Raw genomic sequence first — 23,807 nt, 5'->3', positions numbered from 1 at the left:
ATTGGCTCCGAGACAACAGAGGGCGCTCTGTGTGAGTCATTCTGCCAGTTCTACAGACAGCTAGCCTGCTAGCAAACAACAACAGAAGATCCCGGACAGCTAGCGTCATAATTTAACCCAACACAAAGGTAAGACCGTTTATAAATTAAACAGAAATCTGTAATATACGGAAGCCAGACTTAAAAGCACACGACGGAGATTGTTAGGATGTATTTTCAGTTGCCGTTTTTGCGGTAATATCCCGACATTTTTGTTTGGCTTAGGTTAGCTACTAGCTAACTAGCTCGGTCAGTTAGCTGGCGTGCTATCGTGCTATATAGGATTAATTAGCCACAGGATTTTAAAAGGTATCACTTGTCAGCACTGTATAGTGGTTTATTTTGTTCTGTATGAGCACACGGATGTTTACACGTAATTAAAGTAAAAAGCAAGTTTAAAGTATGATACCATTCTCGATTATCTGTATTGTTGGCAGATTAAGTACCTACTGTCACCGCCTACATGTAGCTTTATCTGCAAAGTGTTTCAGACTTTCAGTGCCCAATAGTGTCTGCTACAATTAAAAGCTCAGTAGGTTGATAATTAGAAACACGTTGCATATGGCTACGTTTGTGATATGTGATATACTAATTATATAGATATATCACACTCAAATTTAATTGATATCAAGAAGGGGTTTTTGTCATTGGCCTTCATTATAGTTTTTATAAGAGTTACATTTCATGTACTGTAACGTTAGTTGATAATATATTATTATGTTTAGCCTTACAAGTGCTAATGTTGGTCTGTTTTCACAAGTTGCCTCGAAACCACTTAACGTTAGTTGAACAGCTATCATTTATAACTGATGGTGTAGAAACTAAGTGATGAGTAAGGTGTGACCGTTAAGGAGTGAGCAGTTACACAGTACAGTCTTCTCAATAATGGCACATCAGTATATGCACAGCACGGTGGTCCGATTGGGTCAGGTTCCCTGGAAACAGACCGAACACAGAAGTGATGCCACTTATAAGATCATTTCTTCTCACTGAAAGTTCATTCTTGTATCTCTCATGCTGGCCGTGAACACAGTAACATTGGCATCTGTATGAAGATAATTTAGTAAATTTTGGAGAAGAGTTGATTCAAACATGTTTTGGCCTGAATTTGTAATGGTGTAGGTAATAACTCTATATTGTAAATATTTGTGATGCTTTTGAATACAGATGTAACCTATGAGACAAGGCTTGGCTTTTTTGCAGCACCTGCAAGCTCTACTTGTCTTTTTGCTACATTTTTGCCGAATATTAAGTGCTGCCACACAGCAGACTTAAAGTGGTCTTTAGAGTCTATCTCTTTGCCTTCCAGATATCCTGAGCATACATGATGATGATGATGATGATAATTTTAATAACATTTTATTAATCCTACAAGGGAAATTACAGTGTTCAAACTCAGTTTAGCTGAGCTGACCTTGAGTGTGATGGCCCAGAGTAAAACCTACTGCGTTTGTGCATTTTGTCTAAAGTGTATGCAAGAAATTGCAATTTGGAAAATGCTGAACTACATCTATCTTTTAATCATTTTTTTTACTTGACAATGCATGTAATCAGATTTTTGTATCATGAAAGTGAGTCATAAACTTATGTTTCATCCCGTGTTAACAAAGTATTTTAAAATGTTCCTTTTCTGGAACCTAAGCTCAGATATCTCTACCCCAAGTAATTATGAAACTTACAAAAATAAATAGAAATCCAATGCTTAGCCCAGGTGTTTATTAGCTCTCACAGTGACATAAACAACATCCAGAGGGATCTGGTAATTGCAAGCATAGACACTCCAGTGGTTGTCTGGTGTAGGGTATGACTGGTATGAACATGTTGATGCACATTTTGATTTTAGCCCTACGTTAACATGTGATACGTTGAGTGTGATGGAGCTTTTAGCGATGTGGACATTGATACGATCCAATTGCATTTTTGTTAAATTATAAATATGGCAAAGACTTTTTCATCATGATGTCCTACACAACAACTGTATCTGTTACACTTTATATTGATTCTTTTTTTATTTGAAACATCATACAGCTCTAGTCTAGATTAAACTTGTCCGTTACTTTTAGACATCAAATTGTTGTTTTGTGGGCCTTATTCAACAATAAATGGCAAGTTTAGGGCAACCAGATTACTTTCTAAAATTCGAGGAAATCACAATTTTGTTGTGAGTTTATTAATCATAATAGCAGTTCTCTTTTCTTAGGATAGTTTCCTGTTGCAGCTTCCAAGAAAAGTAATACTACTCATTCATGATAACCCTCAAATGAACCAAATTGAAAAATAGCTATAAGGTAGTGTAGTTCCACTGCTCCTGATGTGAACACTAGGGTTTTGTGGCCTGCAGAAGTGTCAGCCCTTAGAGGTTAACACATCAACTGTAACTGTTGGTAATGGTGTGAACCAGGTGACTGGAGACATTAGGTATGCATTGAGGTCCCTCCTCCCTTTAACCTGCCGTTCCTTGGCGAAGTGAGGTGGGTTTTAGTAAGGAAGTACAAGGGAGGAGGTGAAGCCTGGGGTGCTAATGCTTTTTCGCCCGCTTAAATCCCCTTCAGTGTAATTGTGGGTCTGCACAAAGTCAGGGATGAGAGAAAGGCAAGCTGATCGCTGTAGCAAAATCAATAGTTCATACCTCTCTGAGATTGAGTTTTCAGGAAAGGAGGAGCACCATGACCAAGGGCAGAATATGAAATCACTCCCACAGAGGCCCAACGCGCACTGTGCAATCAATGCCCAGTCCCTGTACCAATTATAGTTTTAAGGTTTGTCTGTGGCTTACTGCAGCCCTCAAAGACCACAGCTTTGGAAATAGACATTGTGTTCACTGACACTTCGACAAGGTTTGCAATTTTTTCATCCCCCTTGGAAATTGCCATCTGAAATGCCTCCATACCTCCAGTCTTTAATTTAGAGCAGAGATTGATTTCTTTTTTTTTTTTGGTACGGCAAGTGAAATGTCAGAAAAGTATTGTGGTCATAACTGCCACCTCATGTATCTTATCTCCTCAGATATACCATGACCAACATGCATATTTTAATTCAATGGATGTTTGTTTTGGACTTGCATAACTAATTCTACGCTATTCTGGTCACTTTGATTGATAAACACTGCTGTGAAATATGCTGATTTGTCTTCACAGGATTAATGTGGAATAGTTAAAAAGCTAACCTCACTAACATTTCGATGATCATACCGTTAGATTTTTTTCACCATCTCCTAGATTTTTATCTAGGTTTTTGTTAAAATAGTTTTGCTATGTGATAGATTTTGATTGCATGCCATAACAAATTTTATAAACCTTTGCTTAGACTATTGGAACACAGATAATCAATGAATATTGGTGATATAGTGAATAGTTTGTCTGGTGAAAGTTCTCACGCTGCCTTTGACCTGTGCTGGTGATAGTTTGTGGTTTTAGAAACTGAAGTGTCTTTGATTGATCTTTCAGAGTTTGGTCGGTGGAGGTTGTTTCCGATTGCAAGTCACATGAAGAGAGAGAAACTGAAGCCTAATCTTTAACATTTCATTCCTTGTTGATTTGGTTACCTTGCTGATTAGCTGGTGGTGGGTATAGCCCGTTGCTGCAGCTCTTCATTGAATTGTTTAATATGGCTCCCCCCCCCTTGTTTCATTACTCTGCACTGTTACTTGTTGTAAAAATTAAAGCTGATGCCTGTTCAAAATGTGCCTGTTTGGAACAGGCCGAGCAATCGGCCTGTGGTATTGCTGCTCGCAGCTTTTTCCAGAACCATTGTACCCCAAAAATGTTTTACAGAAGGACCCCAAAGTACTTCACATGCAACCATACTGCATAGCCTACTGCTGACTTACTGTGTACTTCTTATTTAGAGACAGAGAAAGTTAAGGTTTTAGATTTTTCACACAAAATATCACAATTAAAATGTGGAGTAGTCAGAGATATTTTCCTTATGGTGGTGCGCCATGTGGCACCCATTCGGCCATTATGAGACTAACTATTATGTGTCTGAGTAAGAATGAGGAAGAGAGCCGTTTTTACCCGTCAGCCCTGAGATGACATTTTCCTCTGCCGTGTGCTTTGAAGTGGTGAGTTTACAGCTCACAGCAACTTTAATGTGATAGTGTCTGGCATTTGTTTGATCTGTGTCTGCAGAAAATGCCTTTTTAGTGAGTTTCCTCTCATTTAAGATGAGCTTTTATTGGGAAGGGTAGACATGGAAGAGCCAGTGTTATGGCGGCGCTTTTTTCCCCTTAATTTTTCCTAAACTTTTATTGTTTGGTCGTTAAGTATAATTCACAGTTTATTAATATCCTTATCCAACGCTGTCCAAACTGTTTCAAATTCCAAACCCCAAGTTCATAGGGTACGCAGGAAACCAAGTGTGAAGTAGAGTGGATGAGCGGATCATGAGCTATTTTAAAGACAGACACACACATGCAGAGATCATCCCTGATTTCTAGTTCGTTGATTAGAGCCAGTGCTAACTGCAGTGACAAATGCATTGCTTTTACTGTGGCTTCTTCACAATAAAAGCCACCTCATGTTTGCCACTTAAAGCTTTTAACGTGACGAAGCCCCAGTAAGAAACATTCAGTTTACATTGGCAATGCATGTGCAAGTTGTGAACTGTAAGCTGTGAGGCTGTAATCAATGTGGTAACATTGCACTGGATTACAGGCATGCATTGTTTTCTTTAGAATCTGGCATGCTTCGGTAGGCAATCTAAATACAGCGTGGGAATAGAGACAGAACGCAACACATTATACTCTGAAAACCACACCCACCGGAGGGAGAAACAATCAGCCCCACAATATGGAACTAAGCGCTGAAACGCTGACAAAGTGCCTGGAGTTAGCATAAAACCATCAAATTTTAGCCTGTCAAAGGATTATTTTTTTCCCCCTATGAGGAAATGTTAGCTGTTAGTAAGATGATGTTAGCTATGTATTCGCAAGCTAAGGCACTTGCAAACCTTACGCTGCTTGGCTTTTCTGATAAATCCACATTCCACAACACAAGTTGCATACTGCGTACAAAATCAGCTTAACTTACTGGTATAAACTTAGCTTAGAACTGGTGTTTAGATATTTGACTTTGTAACAAAATGTGTGCTTAGGGTAGTGTCAGGATCCCACAGTCTTCCCATTCTTCCTGTTGATTCCTCATGTCTGTAGCCACTTTTGTCTTCATAAATCTGGTTTTCGGTTTGGCATCTTATTAAAACTTTGTTATGGGTTATCTAGCCTGTTAGCAGACACAGGCTACACACACACACACACACACACACACACACACACACACACACACACACACACACACACACACACCCCTGCTTTTAGGCATTTTTATGTTTGCTAGTAGACAGACTTGACAAGGAGCCACCTTCTCTATGGAGGTCTCTGCCACTACCCAATAAAATAAAAACTACAAAATAGAGAGATAATGATTGTAAATAGATACTTTATAAGGTTGTTGCAAAAAAAATTATGTCCATGAATAGAATCAACGAATCAATGAATTTTTATGAAAATATTTGGGATTATAACTTTAAAATTTATGGCTGATATGTGTTTATCTTTTTCTCTATTGATGAGACTACCTGTCCTTACGTCTGTGTAAACACCTCTCAGTCCATAAGGAGGAAACTGTTGTGGGTAGGGACTGTTTCAATGCAGCGTGCGTCTTCATCTGTCTACCTGTCCAAGTATCTGTATTTGATTTTTCTCTCATACCCCTGTTTGATTTTTTTTTGTCTCCATCGAACCACTTTTTATGGCAATGTATCTCTTCGAATGGTTCCACAGATGGGGTCCCATCTATTATTTGCCACCTATTTTTCTATTTGGCTTCTCTATCACTTTTCATTTTTTTTCCTGTACCCCCTTCGTCTCAGTCCATCTCATCAGTGTCCGCTGTTAAAGAATGAAGACGATTGGTTGTTTCTCCATTCATTGGATTTTTTTCAAAGACTGAATCAAGCTTCTGATGTGGACTGTATTGTTTTGGCTAGACTTAGTAATGTAATTAGAGCTGTGGTAACACAACCAATTTCTCCTAGTCCATTGAGGTCACATGGGGTCACATTGGACTAATTATCATGACTTGAATCAAGATATGCATACTTGAAGTGGTAATGTTGTGAATATGCATTGTCTAGTTAGATTAAGAATCCCCTTTGCTTTAAGAACAGCCTGTTTTCTCCTCAACTGTGACTTAGTAGTATCGCTCAGTTCCAGCAGAGTGTCTAGCAGGGTATTCATGTTATGAACATCCTGTCCCATCCAAAAAGGTGTTCTATTTGCTAGAGATCTGGGGACTGTGCAGGCAATTGTCCTACACTGTTAATGTGTAGAAGATATTGTTGAAGACCATAGAAGTCACACTAAACCATTCAATCGTCATTTAAGTCTGTTGTAAAGTGAGTCATGCATTCAGTTTTCAGGCTGATGTTACAAGTCACACCGCCTTTAAGCAGCAACAATGTTAATGCATCACATTCATTCAGTGTGACCATCAGGAGCAGAAAGCTCAGCTGTCACAATTTGTAATGCTACATTTTGCCCCAAACTGCATTTATGGATGAAGACATTAAAGGCTCTGGTTGTCAGAGGAAGGTAGGGACAGATGAAGGGTTAGAGCTGAATGGTGAAATGGAGAAAAAATATATAATAAATGATAACAGGGGAAACTGTTATCATTCAGATTAACGATATCGGGTCAAGAAAGAAATTATTATAAAAAGTGAAAAGCAGTAGGTTTACATTGTTCATCCGCTGACTTTGCTGCAAGATGGAAAAGGCTCGTGAATCTGGCATTGTGCCATAAGGTGTAGAAAAGTGGGCAATACAGTACTTCAGTACACCTTTTTATCCCATAATTAAGCATTGACACTGACTTACTATGTATGTTTTCTAGAGGTGTAACAATACATCGATCGATATATCGAGTCATTCCTCAACGATCCAATATTATAGATACAAAGTGAAAATATTGATATGCTGTCACCTTTATTTTGAGATATATATATATATATATATAGATATACATACATACATACATACATACATACATAATATGTGTGTGTGTCTGACTGTGTTAAACAGGCTTATGTATCGGTTGCAGGCCCTTGAATCGAATCGTACCGTGGGAGACTTTGTGATATCCATAAATATTCTATCGGCCTAAGAAACTATATAAAATGGGATTGTGATATAACGTGTGATTTACACCCCTAGTGTCTTTATTGCCACTGAAACCCTGTCAGCTTATGTGAATTGTTGTCCGGCATGAGTAAGGAAAAGGTTGTCTGTTGTCATGCTGCTAATGAGGTTAATATATACTGTGTATATACTGTACATTTTTATATTCACAGCAAACCAAATGTATTGGGGTGATGTCTTCATTTTGAATTTCCTCCCTTTTTATAAGTTGCTTATTCTGTTTATGGTCGCGATCAGTTGGAGCCTATTCCAGCACACACTAGATATTTTAAATCTCAAATATTAAAGAATACTGTATGCTTCTTAGTTAATGTTTGTGAAAATACACATATATATATATATATATATATATATATATATATATATATATGTGTATTTTCCAAATCCCATGAAATCCCATGAAAAGACCAAACGTAACAATTTGTTAATTTTTCTATACTTTAAAATTTCCCCTAACTTGTTTTTGGCACTCAGCCTCAGATGAGTTTGTTCCTACTGAAGTTGTAGGCTAGATCTTTAAAACCAGGTCACGGATATAGATTTTCATTTTGAATTAAAAATAAATAAACAAAACGACTAAATAAATTCCTAAAACAGCTTGCCACTGTTCACAAAAAAATAATTCATATATTGGACTATTTTCAGTTGTGGAGTAATACACTGCCATGCACTTGCAAATGCAAACATTTACGGCAGCAGGACAGTGGATGTGGAAATGACTTACCCATATCAGCTATATCAGTCTATGGCTGCACAGGCAATACATTGTTTGTTTCTGTAAACCAACATACAGTATATGTGCATGCTGTTGAAGTTTGGGGTGTATTTGAAGGAGAGTTGTGTGCATCACAGCCTTCCTGCCACTGTGTGACTTGAAGGTAATTTGGGAACCTTGGATTTGGCCAGTGCCTCCAACCCTCACCTCAGTCCTGCGAGGCAGCTTGTTTATTTACTGTTCATCTTTGAGACTTAATTGCAATTGCAGCGCCTATTGATCTTAGAACAGGCATAGGCCATCCATCTCCCGCTGTCCCCCAATGGGTCAGGGACAATTCATCTAGCCACAACACCACAAACCTCAATAGCAGGCAGTGTGGCTGCATGGATTAAATGATATTGAATCTTAACTGGATTAATGAAAGATACAGTGCCTGTGTGTTGCATCACAATGAGCTGTTTTGAAAATGTTTTTTTGTGATCGCCTGCCTCGAAGAATGTGTTTCAAGCTAACAGGATTTTAAAGTACTTTCACTACTTGCATATAGGGCCACAAATGGATCAGGCCCAGCTTACATCCTGGACATGGTTATACCCTACACCCCAGATCACGCACTCCTCTCTGCATCTGCCAACTTGCTTGCTGCCCCCTTACAGCGAGGGACAACTAATCACTCAACGAAATCCCCACTGTTTGCTATCCTGGCTCCTAAATGGTGGAATGAGGTTCCTATTGACAAGCCACAGGCCAAAAACCCTAGCCTAGAAATCTAGATGCACCCTAGCGGCAGCAAATGTAATTTGCAGGCAGGGTCGTCTAGCAACTCTCCGTTGGCTTGCGAGCTGGAAAAACCTAACTTTAGTCAGGCCAATCACATTGTGTATAGAGTTGGTGGACGGGCTTAACATAATGACGGCAGAGTTGCGACCGTTGCGCCTGAATTCCCTGCTACTGGAAAACGAAGATGGCTGCTGATGCTGGCGCTCTGAGTACGTCACCTTCATCGTTGCTCTTGTTGGTTGAAGTGCTCTCCTATTGCGTGCAGAGGGAATTTGAAAGACAACCGTTTATCCCCCCCCCTCGGATTGAGTCCTGCCTATGGTCTGTTCCCAGACCAAACTCAGACTCTACCTTAGATGATAAAAAAAACAACTTACAGTTGTACTTTCATATGACTCTTTGTAGTTTGGCATATTTAAAGCTAATGTACTTGCACTTGCTTCTTGCTGTCCAGAGTTTGTACCGTCAAGGTCGAAAGCACTTAATTGGAAGTTGCTTTGGATAAAAGTGTCTGCTAAATGGAATGTTTTGTAAAGAACATGGGATTTAAATTATAGTCTAATCAACTAATTACACTCACATTGTTCTTCTAGGGGGCAAATTGCTTCCATCTGGCGTATACTGATGCAGATGGATGTCAGAGGTGAATATTGACGTGTGGAAGTGACTTCTCCTCACCCTCTTGCCCCACCTTCTGTCACGCTGGCAATGTCAAGAGTCCCGAGTCCCCCTCCCCCTGCGGAAATGTCCAGCGGGCCAGTGGCCGAGAGCTGGTGTTACACACAGGTAAAATGATCACAACACTGTATTTAATCTCAATTAAATTAAGTAGTCTGAGCTGTACTGAATAGCTTTTTCTTTGCCAGATCAAAGTGGTGAAGTTCTCTTACATGTGGACCATCAACAACTTCAGCTTCTGTCGTGAGGAGATGGGCGAGGTCATCAAGAGCTCCACCTTCTCTTCTGGGGCCAATGACAAGCTGAAATGGTGGGTGGGCAAGAGAGCTGCTCTGTTTCAAACATCCTGTATTCATAGTCTTACTACAGTAAACAGGAAGTGGACGATTGAGAAACATCTGGAAGGTCCCACCCTGTCTGATTAGTGTTTCAAATTCAAACACAAATGTTATTACTAGCATTCTGTCCCATGAAGTTAATATACATTCATTTTTATCCCTTTATCAAGCAAACAACTACAAAAATAGCTTACAAAATAACATTTCACATCAGAACATTTTGTTCATATAATTATAAATAAAAACTACTCCAATGCCACTGACACAGAGATACATTTACTGTAAACTAATACAAAAATGGGCATTGACTCCCTTTTGAAGCCAGCCGCAGGTGTCTTTGCAAGGTACTGCAGTTTTTGTGACTTCTGCATCGGCTTCTTTTACTCAGCACTGGAGGTTGCCGCTTGGCTAATACATTATTACCTCCATCCCTTTTACTAGAGATCTTAACTGTTGCACCCTCCACCACCATCAGGTGTTTGCGAGTGAATCCTAAGGGCCTCGATGAGGAGAGCAAAGACTATCTGTCTCTATACCTGCTGCTGGTCAGCTGTCCAAAGGCCGAGGTGCGCGCCAAGTTCAAATTTTCCATCCTCAACGCCAAAGGAGAGGAGACCAAAGCCATGGGTGAGTCGAACGTGTAGCATGAAATTTTAACATCACCAGAGGCCATGAAAGAGTCATATTCTACACATAACGTCCCTCTGTGGAGCTAACAGTTTTTGGCTTGCAATATAAAAAAACAACAGAACTTTACTTTGACTTACCTTTTTGTCTCTTCTGTGTGTCCGTCTCTTTGCAGAAAGCCAGAGAGCATATCGCTTTGTCCAGGGCAAAGACTGGGGCTTTAAAAAGTTCATCCGGAGAGACTTCCTCCTCGATGAGGCCAACGGCCTTTTACCCGACGACAAGCTCACACTCTTCTGTGAGGTACACTGCCCAGTCCTCTTCTTGGTTTATACCTTTTTCTCATTGCAATTACAATTAAATTTTGGAGCATAGAATAGAATGCCTTTATTGTCATTATACACAAGTACACGGTACTTGTCAGGGTGGCCGCGGGTCCTTAAAAAGTCTTAAATCACGTTTCCTAAAATTAAGGCCTTAAAAAGCATTAAATTGTCTTAAATTCAGATCGGGTAGGTCTTAATATGTTTGTGTCATGTCACGGCGAAAATGCAGGCAATCTGTTGTTGATATTTTTTTCCGGTAGGCTTTGCGCTGCGTTGTCGGCGGTAACATAACCCCATTTGTACAGGTTCCTATCCCCTGACCAATCGGCTATCCTAAGCTTAACCACTCCAACCAATCAAGCTGCTTCGTGGCGGGTGTTGACGTGGCCGTGTCAGTGAGATTTGTTATTTCGCGGGATTCTGAATTTCGCACATGCAGGTGATACAGCAATTGTTGATAGCCGTCTAGAAACATGGGGAAATGCAAGTTCAGTGACAAGTGGCTTGAAAACAACGAGTACCTTGGTTAAGGTCGGTGCCTGAAAATGCTTATAAGCGAACTGCGTATTGGCGAAGATTTTCAAACTTGGGCCAATGGGGATCAGAGCGGTGGAATCGCATGTACAAAGCAAAAAACACGAGACTAGCCTACGTAAAGGCACGCCAGCACCCCGCCATCGCTAGTTTCTTCTCCACCGCTAGCAACATGTCAACGCTACAACGCTAGATGTTAGTGCGGAAAAATCTACAGCAACAACGCCAGCTAACCTACGAGCAGTTTGTGCTCTACGCCAACACTCCGGGCTGAGGACCTGACAAGACACAATTCATACAGGTCAAATGACGGGACTGAAGAAGTGTCCAAGCAATGCTTCCAGATTCAAGGCTTGTACAGTCATTTACCTCTGGAAAGACAAGACCAGTACTGGCTAAATTTGGATTGGCGCCATAATATAAAAAGGACCTCATCACAGAAGTCCAAAATGCGGTGCGTTGTAATATGTTCGACGAGACACTGGCCAGACAACCAAAAGCAACAGCTGGACTGTGTGTGCGTGTATTGTTATAAATGGGTAAGGACACTCTTTTGGGAAGGCTTTCTCAAGTGCAAAGTCACTGTTTTGTTTATTATAGTAGATTAATTATTTTCCAATATATTCACAAAAGCTCAGGAATAGACATCAAACTTGAACAAAATTGGTCACATGGAGACCTGAAAACACACATATAGATACACACACACACACACACAACACCATTCCCACACCGCAAACCCTCAACACACTGCTGTCTACTCTCCTCCATGATGAGTCCTCCACAAACTGCAACCATCCATCTGAGTCTCTCTCTCTCTCTCTCTCTCTCTCTCTCTCTCTCTCTCTCGTCTCTCTCTCTCTCTCTCTTCTCTCTCTCGCTCTCTCTCCTCTCTCTCTCTCTCTCTCTCCTCTCTCTCTCCTCGCTCTCTCTCTCTCTTTCTCTCTCTGTCTGTTGGCACAAATATTATGAGTCTTTGCATTTTAAAAGCAGCTGGAAATTGGCATTTAATTATTTGTTTTGTTCAAAAGGAACAGTGTTTTTTTTAATATTCACTTGATGTTATAACCATTTGTTCAAGGGACCCAAATGTTCTGAAAATATTGTCTATATAAATTAGGACAGCAATCATTTTTGTGTTATGCTTTTAGATTACACACATTAACTCAATGTTCTTAAACTCAACAGATTATGTTATTTTACCATACTGTTAATTTTGTGTTTACTGGAAAGATTACTGTATATTTCCACTTTGATTTCCATCGTAAATTTGGTCTTAAATTTCATTTAGAATTGGTATTAAAAAGTCTTAAAAAGTCTTAAATTTAACTTGTTAATACCTGTAGCCACCCTGCTTGTGCAACGAGATTAAAGCAATCCCTTTGCAGTGTTGACACAAAAAAAATATAAGAATATAACAGTATAAAATATAACAGTATAAAATATCAAAAATATAAAGTCAAAGATAAAAAATATAAAGTCAAAGATATAAAGTGTAGTCATTGTCATGTCATGTCATTTCATTTCTCTCCCTCAGGTGAGTGTGGTACAGGACTCGGTCAACATATCTGGGCAGAACACCATGAACATGGTGAAGGTGCCTGACTGCCGGCTAGCAGATGAGCTGGGGGGCCTGTGGGAGAACTCACGCTTCACAGACTGTTCCCTTTGTGTGGCTGGACAGGAGTTTCAGGCCCACAAAGCCATCCTGGCAGGTACAGACATGAGTTAGACACACCCCATGTATTAGCGTTGTTCCACTTTTCTTTTTTTAAGAAAAGTGTAATATGTGTTTAGTAGTTAGCTCTTTGGCTATTGCTTGATCCCACAATTACTCACATTTTTGCCTTTGTCTTAATATTTCTCAATATCACTGCTTTCAGCACGTTCCCCTGTATTCAGCGCCATGTTTGAGCACGAAATGGAAGAGAGCAAAAAGGTGAGCCCATGGTCCCAAAGCTTTTTTTAGTCCTAGAAATAAATTTAATTTTGTTCCTCAGTGGCTCAGATTTTCCCTGCCGTGTTCAGGGGTTAAAGTGAGTAAAGGATTGTGTGCTGTCAAACGGCTGCAGCACAGAGCTGTTTGGTAAAACTGAATGATAGCACAGCTGAAATGAAATTGTCCTGCCGTATTTGGGGGTCAGGATTCATCCTTCACTGACAAAGCTGCAGAAGCAGAGAATTACTTTTTTTCCATTTGTGCACATGTGAGTGTAAGAAATGAAATTGAAGGAGAAGCTTTATTTTAAAACCAAGGACATTTTAGATTTTAGGTTGCACATTCTTTTAAAGATTAAAAGCTCTACTCAGTAGTTTTTGTGTAGAAAACAACGGATGGAATACAGGACAAACAAGCGTTTTTTAAATTATGTTTTAAACACACAGTAACTAGCTAATGTTCAAGTTCTTGTTGTCATGTTGACAACAATTACAGTGAAGCAGTCGTTGCCAATGAAGTTCTTCTGTCTCAGTCTCCCTCCAACTGTGCTTATGTGCATGTGTGTATTCAGAGTCACATTGACGCCTTTTTCTTGTTTTTGTTCAAGTCTAACTGAATTGAGACTTGGCAGAGGTGTAATCTTGTGGTCACGATTGTGAAGTTTGCGGCCACTTAGACATTTCCATTGCACTCCATTATAGACAGAATACCACCTGATATCAGTTGCATTGCTTTTTTAACCCGGTCAGCAGTTTTCAGATTACATTATGTGCTTACATAATTGTAAAAGGGTTCTCCAATGTTTTCTCAGTTTTTTTTGTGTGTGTTTTTTTTTTTTAAATGCTATCAGATTAGTGACCAGAATGTGCCTTTGGAACATTGGATGAATGGTTGCTGATAATGGGGAATGTAGATATTGCATTAAAGATCAGCCCCCCACTCAGATCAGCTGGTATTCTGTCTATAATGTGTCTATAATATAAAGTGACCCCAAACGTGTATGTTTTGGATTTACAAATAACTTGTTTTTATACCACGATGCTAAAAGCTAAATAGATAATTGCCAAGCATCATACATTACATACTGTAGTTGAATATTATTATATCCCTTGTCTCTTTCTGTCAGAACCGTGTGGAGATCAACGATGTGGAGCCGGAGGTTTTCAAGGAGATGATGTGCTTCATTTACACAGACAAGGCTCCCAACCTGGACAAGATGGCTGACGACTTGCTGGCAGCAGCTGACAAGGTAATAATAATAATACAAATGCTGTGCAGCTATATTCTATATTTTGACATATTGAGACAATATAACATCTGTTTTTGGGCTGTTTGGCTCAGGGTATTTTAATTCTACTGATTTTATGTGTCAGTGTGGTTAATTCTGAGCACAGTAACATATGTGTTACTATAGCCGTCTGGAAAAAATTCTATTTGACGACGTGAAGGAATTTGTGCGTTGTCAGTTGTCATAGTTTGGTATTTTCAGTGTCCTCCGAGTCCTTCACTCTTAGCATGCTTTCTGCGAGGAGGCTTTGGGTGTCTGGAGGTTAAGATAAGACATTGATGATGTTTTTTGCATCCCGTGGTAAAGCGTCTGGACCAGGGGTTACACAACCTTGTTTTGCCTCTGCCCTGGAGGTGTGATTATTAGGCCTGTCATTATAACAAATTTAGCTGGATGATAAATTTAGAAAACAGAAATTATTCAAATAAACGATAAAATTGTCATTCTGAGACCATTTTCATCTAATACAATGATAATGACATAATAATGCAGGCACACATTTTCAAAGGTCAATAAACTTTTATTTCTAAAGAGTATTTAACACTGGAACTGGAAGACATTTTAAATATCCACATTAGTGAACGAAACAACCAAAAACAAATGAAATGGACTCTTTCTCTGTTAACAAAAATGCACTTGAATAAAAACTGTATGAATGTATTTTCTACATTTTTTTTGTTGCATGTGCATGTTTGTTGTGTTGCCGCATTTAGTTGCTGCTGTTTTACAACAAATGCAACATACCAACTCGCTCAGGTTAAGTAGTTCACCACGGTCATTCGGTTTGAATTCAAAGTGCTCCCACGCTGCAGGTGTCGCGTTTGGCTTTGAAACCAATTCCATCTTTTTATTTTTTATTCCTCCAACTCAACTAGCATTTCCTCTGGCTATAGTCCTCACGCGGCTCTTTTGCTGCACCCTGTGGCAGGCTACGCCAGGAGTCCCGTCTCCCCACATAGACCATGCGGCTGACTGAGCGTAACTGACATGAGGGCTCACTCCTCGTTACGCCAAGGAACTGAGAGGGGTCACCGATGCACCGGAGTGGTCATCCAGTCTCTTTGGGAGAGAGAGAGAGAGAGAGAGAGAGAGAGAGACGTGGAAAACAAACAAGCATGCAAATGAAAATGATTGCACTCATTTTTTTAGCATGTGATGAATTGATTTATTGCATATCACGACAGGCCTAGTTTTTAGATGTCACTCTATATGAAGTGATGTGGGACGTACTGTACTGTATATGGATGAGCAATGTAATGTTACTTTAAGATTTTGGCTCTGTCTGTTTTCAGTACCAAGAGCTTCTCTGGCCAGATTTGTGTAATAAACCCACGTATTTAAGGAGGGACAGCTGAGGCTCATTGAGAGAAGTAAAGTTTTCTAGCCAGCTTTCAGACATTCCCACAGGTAACGTTAATAAGACGGACTAAGTGCACAGTATCCACTAAACCAAGTAGCCCAGTAAGCCATCAGAGTTTAAGAAACGGTTTGATGATTTCACACTGATCTGATGTCACTACTCTTACTACTGACACCAAGTTGGAGACTGACTTTGAAATACAGTCTCATACTGGATGGTCACCAACTGATTTTTCACTGTCATTTTTAATGCTAAAATGATATTTGCAAATACCACATGAAAACTGATGAGGACAGAATGTATACTGACATTGTGTCCTTTCTCTTTCAGTATGCTCTGGAGAGACTGAAGGTAATGTGCGAGGACGCGCTGTGCACCAGTCTGTCTGTGGAAAATGCCGCTGAGATCCTCATCCTGGCTGACCTGCACAGCGCCGACCAGCTCAAAACACAGGCCGTCGACTTCATCAACTAGTGAGTTCACACTTTATCACTTATATATATTCCGGAACTCACCAAGCAGACATAAATCACTGACCTTGCCAGACAGTCCGATGGACGATAATCAGGTTGGTGTGTCAGCGCCTCTACAGACAGGAGTCAACTGAACATTTATAACCTCTGTATCTCGGCACTGTTACTGATGGTTCCAGGACTCAGTCTCACCCTCTAGCCTCATCCCTTGGTGTCACAGTTTAAAATGTAATGTCACTTCCCCTCATAGAGAGGTCCGTCTGATATTATTAAACACTGCCCAGGCTTTCAAAAAGAACAGAGCAACCGGACTCCTCACTAGGTCTGCCGATTCATCCTCTTCTGACTCGGATGAATGTGTGACAATAACTCTAAACAATGATTTTCAGCTCACACATATTTCTTCAGATTGTCTGATAACTACATACGATTCATCATTTATATTTATAGAACTGAAACAATTAGGCGATTTGTTGATTGTCAGAAAAAGAAACTGCAAAAAGGAGGATGATTGTCATTTTTAAAGCAAAAATAAAAAAGCATAATGATAATATGCTTTCAGAAGCTCCTGCAGTTTTAACCTGGCTAATGAAACCCTTTTAGGGCTGATCATACATTAGCAACAAACTTGAAGACATTCAACAGTCGTCTCTGTTTATTTATCTGTTTTCCTTAAACTGATATTAGTTTTTTGTTTCCGCTCTCCAGCCATGCTGCAGAGGTGATGGAGACAGCAGGTTGGAAGTCCATGGTGGCGTCTCATCCACACCTGGTGGCCGAAGCTTACCGCTCCCTGGCTTCAGCCCAGTGCCCTTTCCTCGGTCCCCCACGCAAGCGCCTCAAACAATCCTAACAGCAAGACGTCTACGCTCGTGCACACCCACACACATGCATATACATACAAAGACACACAGATTCCCCCCTCACGCAGGGACAACCTTTCCCCTTGTCGTTACCTACTACACTACTTACAGCTTCCCCCGAATCTCCTACTTCTGCCCTGTCCAAACCTGCTGTATTTAGTCTCTTCTAAAGATGGAGGAATAAAGAAGACGTGGAAGAGAGGGGGCAGGTGGGCTTATGAAGTGGATGTTTGTTGTTTACAAAAAACACAACACCCCACCCCTTTGCTCCTCGGCTCTGGTTTAGTGAAGTCTGACATTGTGCTCTTTTCCGTGTGTGAAAGCTAAATCCCTCAACATCGTTGTTAGTTCCTATTTTGGAATCCGTTCGGGAGGAAGGACTAAACACAACAACCCAAAAAGAGCCAACTGTCTGTGGAGGAGAACAGGACAAGCCCCCAAACTAATGGACACATGGGCCTGGAAGGGACTAAAGAAGAAGTGAAAATGGGCCTGTTAGTTATAAACTAGAAGCCCCCGCACCCCTCCCCTCTGAGAAAGACAACCAAGGGCTAGTCAAAAAAAGCAGATATGGGACAAACTCGTCATTTGTTCTCCCAAAGAAAGTTGGGAAACTAAACTTGCACTAAAGTCACAGGTCACCCCTCATTAATCAGCAGTAAAGTAGAAATACTGTAGGCAAGCACACATTGAAGCAAGCTTCATGGACTAAAGATCCAGCTGGACCACTAAGAACAAGTACCCTTTAAGAAAATTTATCAGTAAGTGACAGAATCAACACACATACTCCCGTATAGAACTCTGCTTCATCTGCGTCTTTTAAATAGCTGGGGAAAAAAGTATAGAGGGATACCAGAAATAGCAACGCACAGCTGGATGTCATTCTTGGGGAAATTGTATTTTGTGCGTGGATATGTCTTTGTAGCCCTTGAGATAAACAAAAAAATCCAAGGTGTCAATGGACAAACCAACCACAATACAATAAATGGAGGGGGGAAAAAGAAATGTCAATAAATGGTTTCCAAATCACATTAAGATTTAATCGGGCATGTTAATGTTTTTTATGACAGATTTCTTATGTTGTTTCTTTCCCCTCAGAACTGTCATTTCTATTTTTTTCATAGGAATTTGTACAGACACTAGTGTTTTTTGAAGCTGTGTAAACGAAGCATTTTCAACCGTGAAATTGAAAAGAAAAAACGGACAGATGTTTTCTTTGCAGGTGTGAAGACTGAGGGGAAATTAAATTGAAATGAACACGTTTTAATGTTCAGAACAGACAGAATGTGAAAGAATTGCACACCAAGGCAAACCACATGAAATACATTTGAAGTTATCATTTTAACCTGGGGGAAAATGGTAATTGATAGAAGGAACCGTTGTTGATTCTTTCCTGTAGATATTGCTGGTTATGAGAAGTGACACTTAGTTGTTGCCATTTTTTTGTTCCCAAAAGATTAAACCACAACTATTTTGTATTGAATGCAATGCAAACTTTGTCTGGTATTTTTGTGAATTGTTTGTATGAATTATCAGCTGTTGCATTAAGCAGGCGGTTTTTCATAATGAAAAAGTGAAGACATTTCAGGAAGTGTTTACATATATTGTAATGATTCAAACTCAGTATTTCAGCCCAATCATTACCATAAACCTAATCATGAACAAATGTGGGAGTTGTAGTTTGTTAGCGAATATTTTTGTAGCCATCTCTTTGTTTTTAATAATCCCTATACTCTTTCAGCCGTACAGTGGGGAGAACATGTATTACAAAGCATTTGGAGGTCTGTAATTTTTTATCATAGGTACACTTCAACTGTGAGAGACGGAATCTAAAACAAACAATCCAGAAAATCTCATTGTAAGATTTTTAAATCATTAATTTGCATTTTATTGATTGACATAAGTATTTGATAACCTACCAACCAGTAAGAATTCCGGCTCTCACAGACCTGTTAGTTTTTTTTTTAAGAACCCCTCCTTATCTCCACTCATTACCTGTGATAACTGCACCTGTTTGAACTTTTTACCTGTATAAAAGACACCTGTCCACACACTCAATCAAACAGACTCCAACCTCTCCACAATGGCCAAGACCAAGATGAGCTGTGTAAGGACATCAGGGATAAGATTGTAGACCTGCATAAGTCTGGGATGGGCCACAGGACAATAGGCAAGCAGCTCGGTGAGAAGGCAACAACTGTTGGCGCAGTTATTAGAAAATAAAAGAAGTTCAAGATGACGGTCAATCTCCCTCGGTCAGGGACCACAGTCTCAAAGAAAACCATTAGTAACACACTGCGCCGTCATGGATTAAAATTCTGCAGTGCACGCAAAGTCCCCCTGCTCAAGACAGCGCATATCCAGGCCTGTCTGAAGTTTGCCAAAGACCATCTGGATGATCCAGAGGAGGAATGGGAGAAGGTCGTGTGGTCTGATGAGACACAAATAGAGCTTTTTGGTCTAAACTCCCCTCACTGTGTTTGGAGGAAGAAGGAGGATTAGTACAACCCCAAGAACACCACCGCAAGCGTGAAGCATGGAGGTGGAAACATCATTCTTTGGGGATGCTTTTCTGCAAAGGGGACAGGACGACTGTGCCGTATTGAGGGGACGATGGATGGGGCCATGTATCACAAGATCATGGCCAACAACCTCCTTCCCTCAGTAAGAGCATTGAAGATGGGTAGTGGCTGGGTCTTCCAGCATGACAACGACCCGAAACACAGACAGGGCAACTAAGGAGTGGCTCCATTAGAAGCATCTCAATGTCCTGGAGTGGCCTAGCCAGTCTCCAGACCTGAACCAAGTAGAAAATCTTTAGAGGGAGCTGAAAGTCCGTATTGACCAGCAACAGCCCAAAACCTGAAGGATCTGGAGAAGGTCTGTCTGGAGGAGTGGGCCCAAATCCCTGCTGCAGTGTGTGCAAACCTGGTCAAGAACTACAGGAAACGTATGATCTCTGTACTTTCAAACAAAATCTTGTATACCAAATATTAAGGTCTGCTTTTCTGATGTAGCAAATAGTTATGTCATGCAATAAAAAGCAAATTAATGATTTAAAAATTACACAATGTGATTTTTTTCTGGATTTGTTTTAGATTCCGTCTCTCACAGCTGAAGTGTACCAAATGATAAAATTACAGACCCACATGCTTTATAAGTAGGAAAACCTGCAAAATCAGCAGTGCCTCAAAAACTTGTTCTCCCCACTGTATTTTACTTTTTAGAGCTGTTAATACTTAATGTTGTCCTTACTCTCTCCACTTTTACTGGTGTGAGGATTGGACTGAACGCAACAATGGTGGAATGTGACTAATTACATTTACTGGTACTGTACTCAAGTACCAGTAAATATACTTTTACTTTTCTTTGTTTTGAGGGCTTTTATTGCCATTATTAGAACAGCTGAAGGAGACAGGAGAGCAAGCGAGAGGGGGATGACGTGATGCAAGGGCCGTTGGTGAGATTCAAACCCGGTCCGCTGCTAAGGACTCGGCCTACTACACACTCTACCAGGTGAGCTACAGATTGCCTCTGCAGATTTTTTTTTTTACTCCACTATATTTCATTTATTTATTTATTTGACAGCTTTATGGATAAAGATACAAAACATATGATCCGCTACAAATTGCTATAGATAAATATACAGAAAATAAAGTGGTTAAAATGATCTCTACCTAGTAAAATGCTACTTAGACATTAATGCATCGGTAATAATAATTCAATAATATCTAATAGTATAACACTCACAGGGGACAGTATTCTGCATTTAGAGTTAACTCTAACTGCTGCTTTTAGTGAAAGGATCTGAATACTTCTCCAGCACTGCTGACATACAGCACCTGGGGTGAAACTGGAATGAAACTGCTTGATATGCGGGGCCACAGGTACTGCTTATGTAGTACATGCTTAGGCCAGCCTTCACGTGGAGAGCAATGCACTGTTAAAAGAACAGTGGGAATCTTGAAAGCGGGATCCGACTGTGAGGGTCGGCCAGGGTAATCCTCTACATAATCTAGTTTTCAGGTTGTGTGTGCTTTATTAAACGTCTGTTTAACCAGTAGAAAAGGCTACTTCTGAATGCAGTGACTGACATCTGACAACAGCTCAGAAACAAATCTGTAAAAAGTTTAAATTATCATGTTGGTTTTCCTTTTTACAAAAATTATTTATAGGTCAGGTTAGGTAAGTAGGTAGGTTAGGTTTTTAAATCTGCAATATATCATAGATTATGTTCAAATCTGACAAATATACAACTATCAAAATCTGCAACTATGTTGAATACATGTCTAATATTTTTCTAATACATTTGTTGTTGTTTCACATGTAGGTCAGATGAGGATCATTCCAAGGGACATACATGAGGGGTCCTTGGCTGAAAAGAATTGAAAACCTCTGGTGTGAAGGACTTTCTTGGTAACTATGTTGGTTTTACTTTTTATTTGTATTTGTTTTTTATAGGGCAAGACACAGAGTGTATAAAGAGGAAATACATGAAAAAGAAAGGAGGACATATGACAAAAGTGTACAAGGTACATGCAAAATAAAAGTGAAATATTTGAGATATATATATATATATATATATATATATAATACTAAAAACGTCTAATACAGTTCTTGTAGTCTACAACAAGCAAATAGCTGTCACTAAAACATACTTTAAAGGAGTTGGTAAATTGTAAACCTAACATTCTTTAGAGAAATTAAAAATGTCTTCAATGCAACATTATTCTCCTCGAGTGTCCTTGACTTCTGGTCAACCCGTGGGTGGGTAGTCTGCCGGATTCTGGTAGCTGTAGTCTGGGCACACTTTTTGAACCAGTCTGTAGTCTGTGCTGTAGAAAGACACGTAGATGCAGATGACCTGGAAGGGTTTGGAGCACATCCAGGTGACGTGGCTCTGGGTCTGCTCCTGAGCACACGTCTTAGACGGGTCATAGTTACACAGCATCACCTTTTTGGTGCGCTCAGTCTTCTCATAGTCCACCCTGCAGTTGAACGTTTTTGAATCTTTTGGGTTGAACACGCTTTGGCGCTCCAGGTCGAACTGCACCTCTTTTATAGGCGGTACAAGGCTGACTGACACGTTGCCCACACCTGTGGAGTTGTGGCGGAAATAGACTCCGAGAGAGCCGTTCCTGTGATCCACGATCTTGCCCATTATCAGCAAATTCAGTTTGACGGTTTTGATGTTTGAGTAAAAGTCCCCCCAACTGAACGTCCTGGAGAATTTAGATGTTCCATGGACTTTCATAATGGGTCGAAGCTTTATCTTTAAAGACGGGTCGGAGTGCGACTTGGATTTTCCTCCAAGTATTTCCAGAAGTCCCTGCTTTGAAAGAGGACTAAAAGGACTGATGGGTAGTTTGGTGTTCTGAGTTAAACTTCTAGTTTGGAGTGCCCAGTTTTCATGTGAAGAAGGGTCTTGGGCTGTGTTGAGTTCAGGTGATGCTTTCTTACTGAAGGTGAAATTGGCATGATGTTGCCCAAGAACCACCTAGACAGAAAATCAGGAGAGAAATTTTGGACGTTGAGTTCATGTGGAAATCAATTTATAAGAATGTCCAGGGATTCAATCAATTAGTAAGAATATTAATATATATATATAGATATATATTACGTCTCTGCCCAAAACAGATCCATTCAAAATGTGTGCTTAATTATACTATTATAATGCCAATTTATAGTATTGTCATAAAAAATGGCACATTTCAAATGACTGCAATAGGTTGTAAGATGCAATTTTCATCTTGTAAATAGTCTAACTACACACAAATACTGTTCATTTTAACTCCATATTTAATTAGCTTATAGTGCCATGTAACAATGCAAAGTAACTAATCATTTTACAGATATTTATGGTGGCATTAAAAGGTATTTCTATAAAAACAATATCTGTAAATTATTACAAAACAGACCTAAAAAGCAAAGACTCAAGTAAAATGTCAGTGGCTCACCACTGAACACTTCTTGAGTTAATAATACACTTTGCTACTTTCCACCTGCTTGCACAGATTTTTCCAAAGTTAGCAATTTATGTTCAGTTTGTCTAGTTCTCTTACTTACCAAGCAAAAGGTTCCTCCCAGAAGTATCCAAGCAAAGCACCGCCGGACAAACATCTCCGTAGTGCATGAATTCCTGTCTTAAGATCCATCCACTCTCACCTGACTTTATTCAGGCTGAGTTAAGTTTTAAAAGTCCACATTTGAACAGCTGCAGCTCCATTAAACGCTCAGAGAGAGTGGCACCAGCAGGAAACCTTCTGTGTGCTGCAGCTTCCACTCACAGCGCACACTGGGGAGAAGCTTTGTCAGATCTCCAGGCTTTAACTCTCTCTTTCTCTCTCTCTCTCTCTCTCTCTCTATTTCAGTTTGCTTTATTGGCATGACAAAAAATACATCTATCGTGCCAAAGCATAAGGACAAACATACACATTAATAACAACAACAAAGAGTAAATACATCATAAATAATACAAGTGAACAGGATAACTATGATATAATTGCAGATAATAAACAAATGCTGTATCCCTCAAAGGGTACGTTGAAACAATATAAAAAAAAGAAAGAAAAACTGACTAATCTATCTCTCTGCCCCCCACCCAATCAAAAATACATATTTTAAGGTATGTAGTGTTAATATTACAC

General features: G+C 39.9%; 2 protein-coding genes across 2 annotated transcripts; one reads left to right on the top strand and one right to left on the bottom strand.

Annotated features, from left to right (window-relative positions):
• Positions 1-18,648, top strand: LOC116671311 (speckle-type POZ protein). Its single transcript, XM_032502510.1, has 10 exons — positions 1-128; positions 9,328-9,520; positions 9,601-9,722; positions 10,226-10,377; positions 10,553-10,680; positions 12,775-12,952; positions 13,121-13,176; positions 14,303-14,425; positions 16,155-16,297; positions 17,006-18,648. Exons 2-10 carry the CDS (start codon positions 9,443-9,445, stop codon positions 17,148-17,150), a joined length of 1,125 nt encoding a protein of 374 aa, XP_032358401.1. The 5' UTR covers positions 1-128; positions 9,328-9,442; the 3' UTR covers positions 17,151-18,648.
• A 3,000-nt stretch (positions 18,649-21,648) lies between these two features.
• On the bottom strand, positions 21,649-23,477 carry LOC116671328 (neurexophilin-1). The gene is made up of 2 exons (XM_032502541.1): positions 23,227-23,477; positions 21,649-22,657 (listed from the first exon to the last, which is right to left on the bottom strand). Exons 1-2 carry the CDS (start codon positions 23,278-23,280, stop codon positions 21,917-21,919), a joined length of 795 nt encoding a protein of 264 aa, XP_032358432.1. The 5' UTR covers positions 23,281-23,477; the 3' UTR covers positions 21,649-21,916.
• Positions 23,478-23,807: the final 330 nt, after the last annotated feature.

Source organism: Etheostoma spectabile, chromosome 21 (genome assembly GCF_008692095.1).
Source record: "Etheostoma spectabile isolate EspeVRDwgs_2016 chromosome 21, UIUC_Espe_1.0, whole genome shotgun sequence".
Lineage (NCBI taxonomy): Eukaryota > Metazoa > Chordata > Actinopteri > Perciformes > Percidae > Etheostoma > Etheostoma spectabile.
Note: the sequence above shows the minus strand (reverse complement) of the source record. Positions and strands in the feature narration are given on the sequence as shown.

What these genes read in the sequence shown, in the direction of transcription:
- LOC116671311 (XM_032502510.1), top strand. Translation starts at nt 9,443, where the DNA reads ATGTCAAGAGTCCCGAGTCCCCCTCCCCCTGCGGAAATGTCCAGCGGG. An exon ending in CCACAAAGCCATCCTGGCAG is followed by an intron (nt 12,953 to 13,120) that starts GTACAGACATGA and finishes CACTGCTTTCAG; the next exon opens with CACGTTCCCCTGTATTCAGC. An exon ending in GCCGTCGACTTCATCAACTA is followed by an intron (nt 16,298 to 17,005) that starts GTGAGTTCACAC and finishes TCCGCTCTCCAG; the next exon opens with CCATGCTGCAGAGGTGATGG.
- LOC116671328 (XM_032502541.1), bottom strand. Translation starts at nt 23,280, where the DNA reads ATGTTTGTCCGGCGGTGCTTTGCTTGGATACTTCTGGGAGGAACCTTT. An exon ending in TGGGAGGAACCTTTTGCTTG is followed by an intron (nt 22,658 to 23,226) that starts GTAAGTAAGAGA and finishes TTTTCTGTCTAG; the next exon opens with GTGGTTCTTGGGCAACATCA.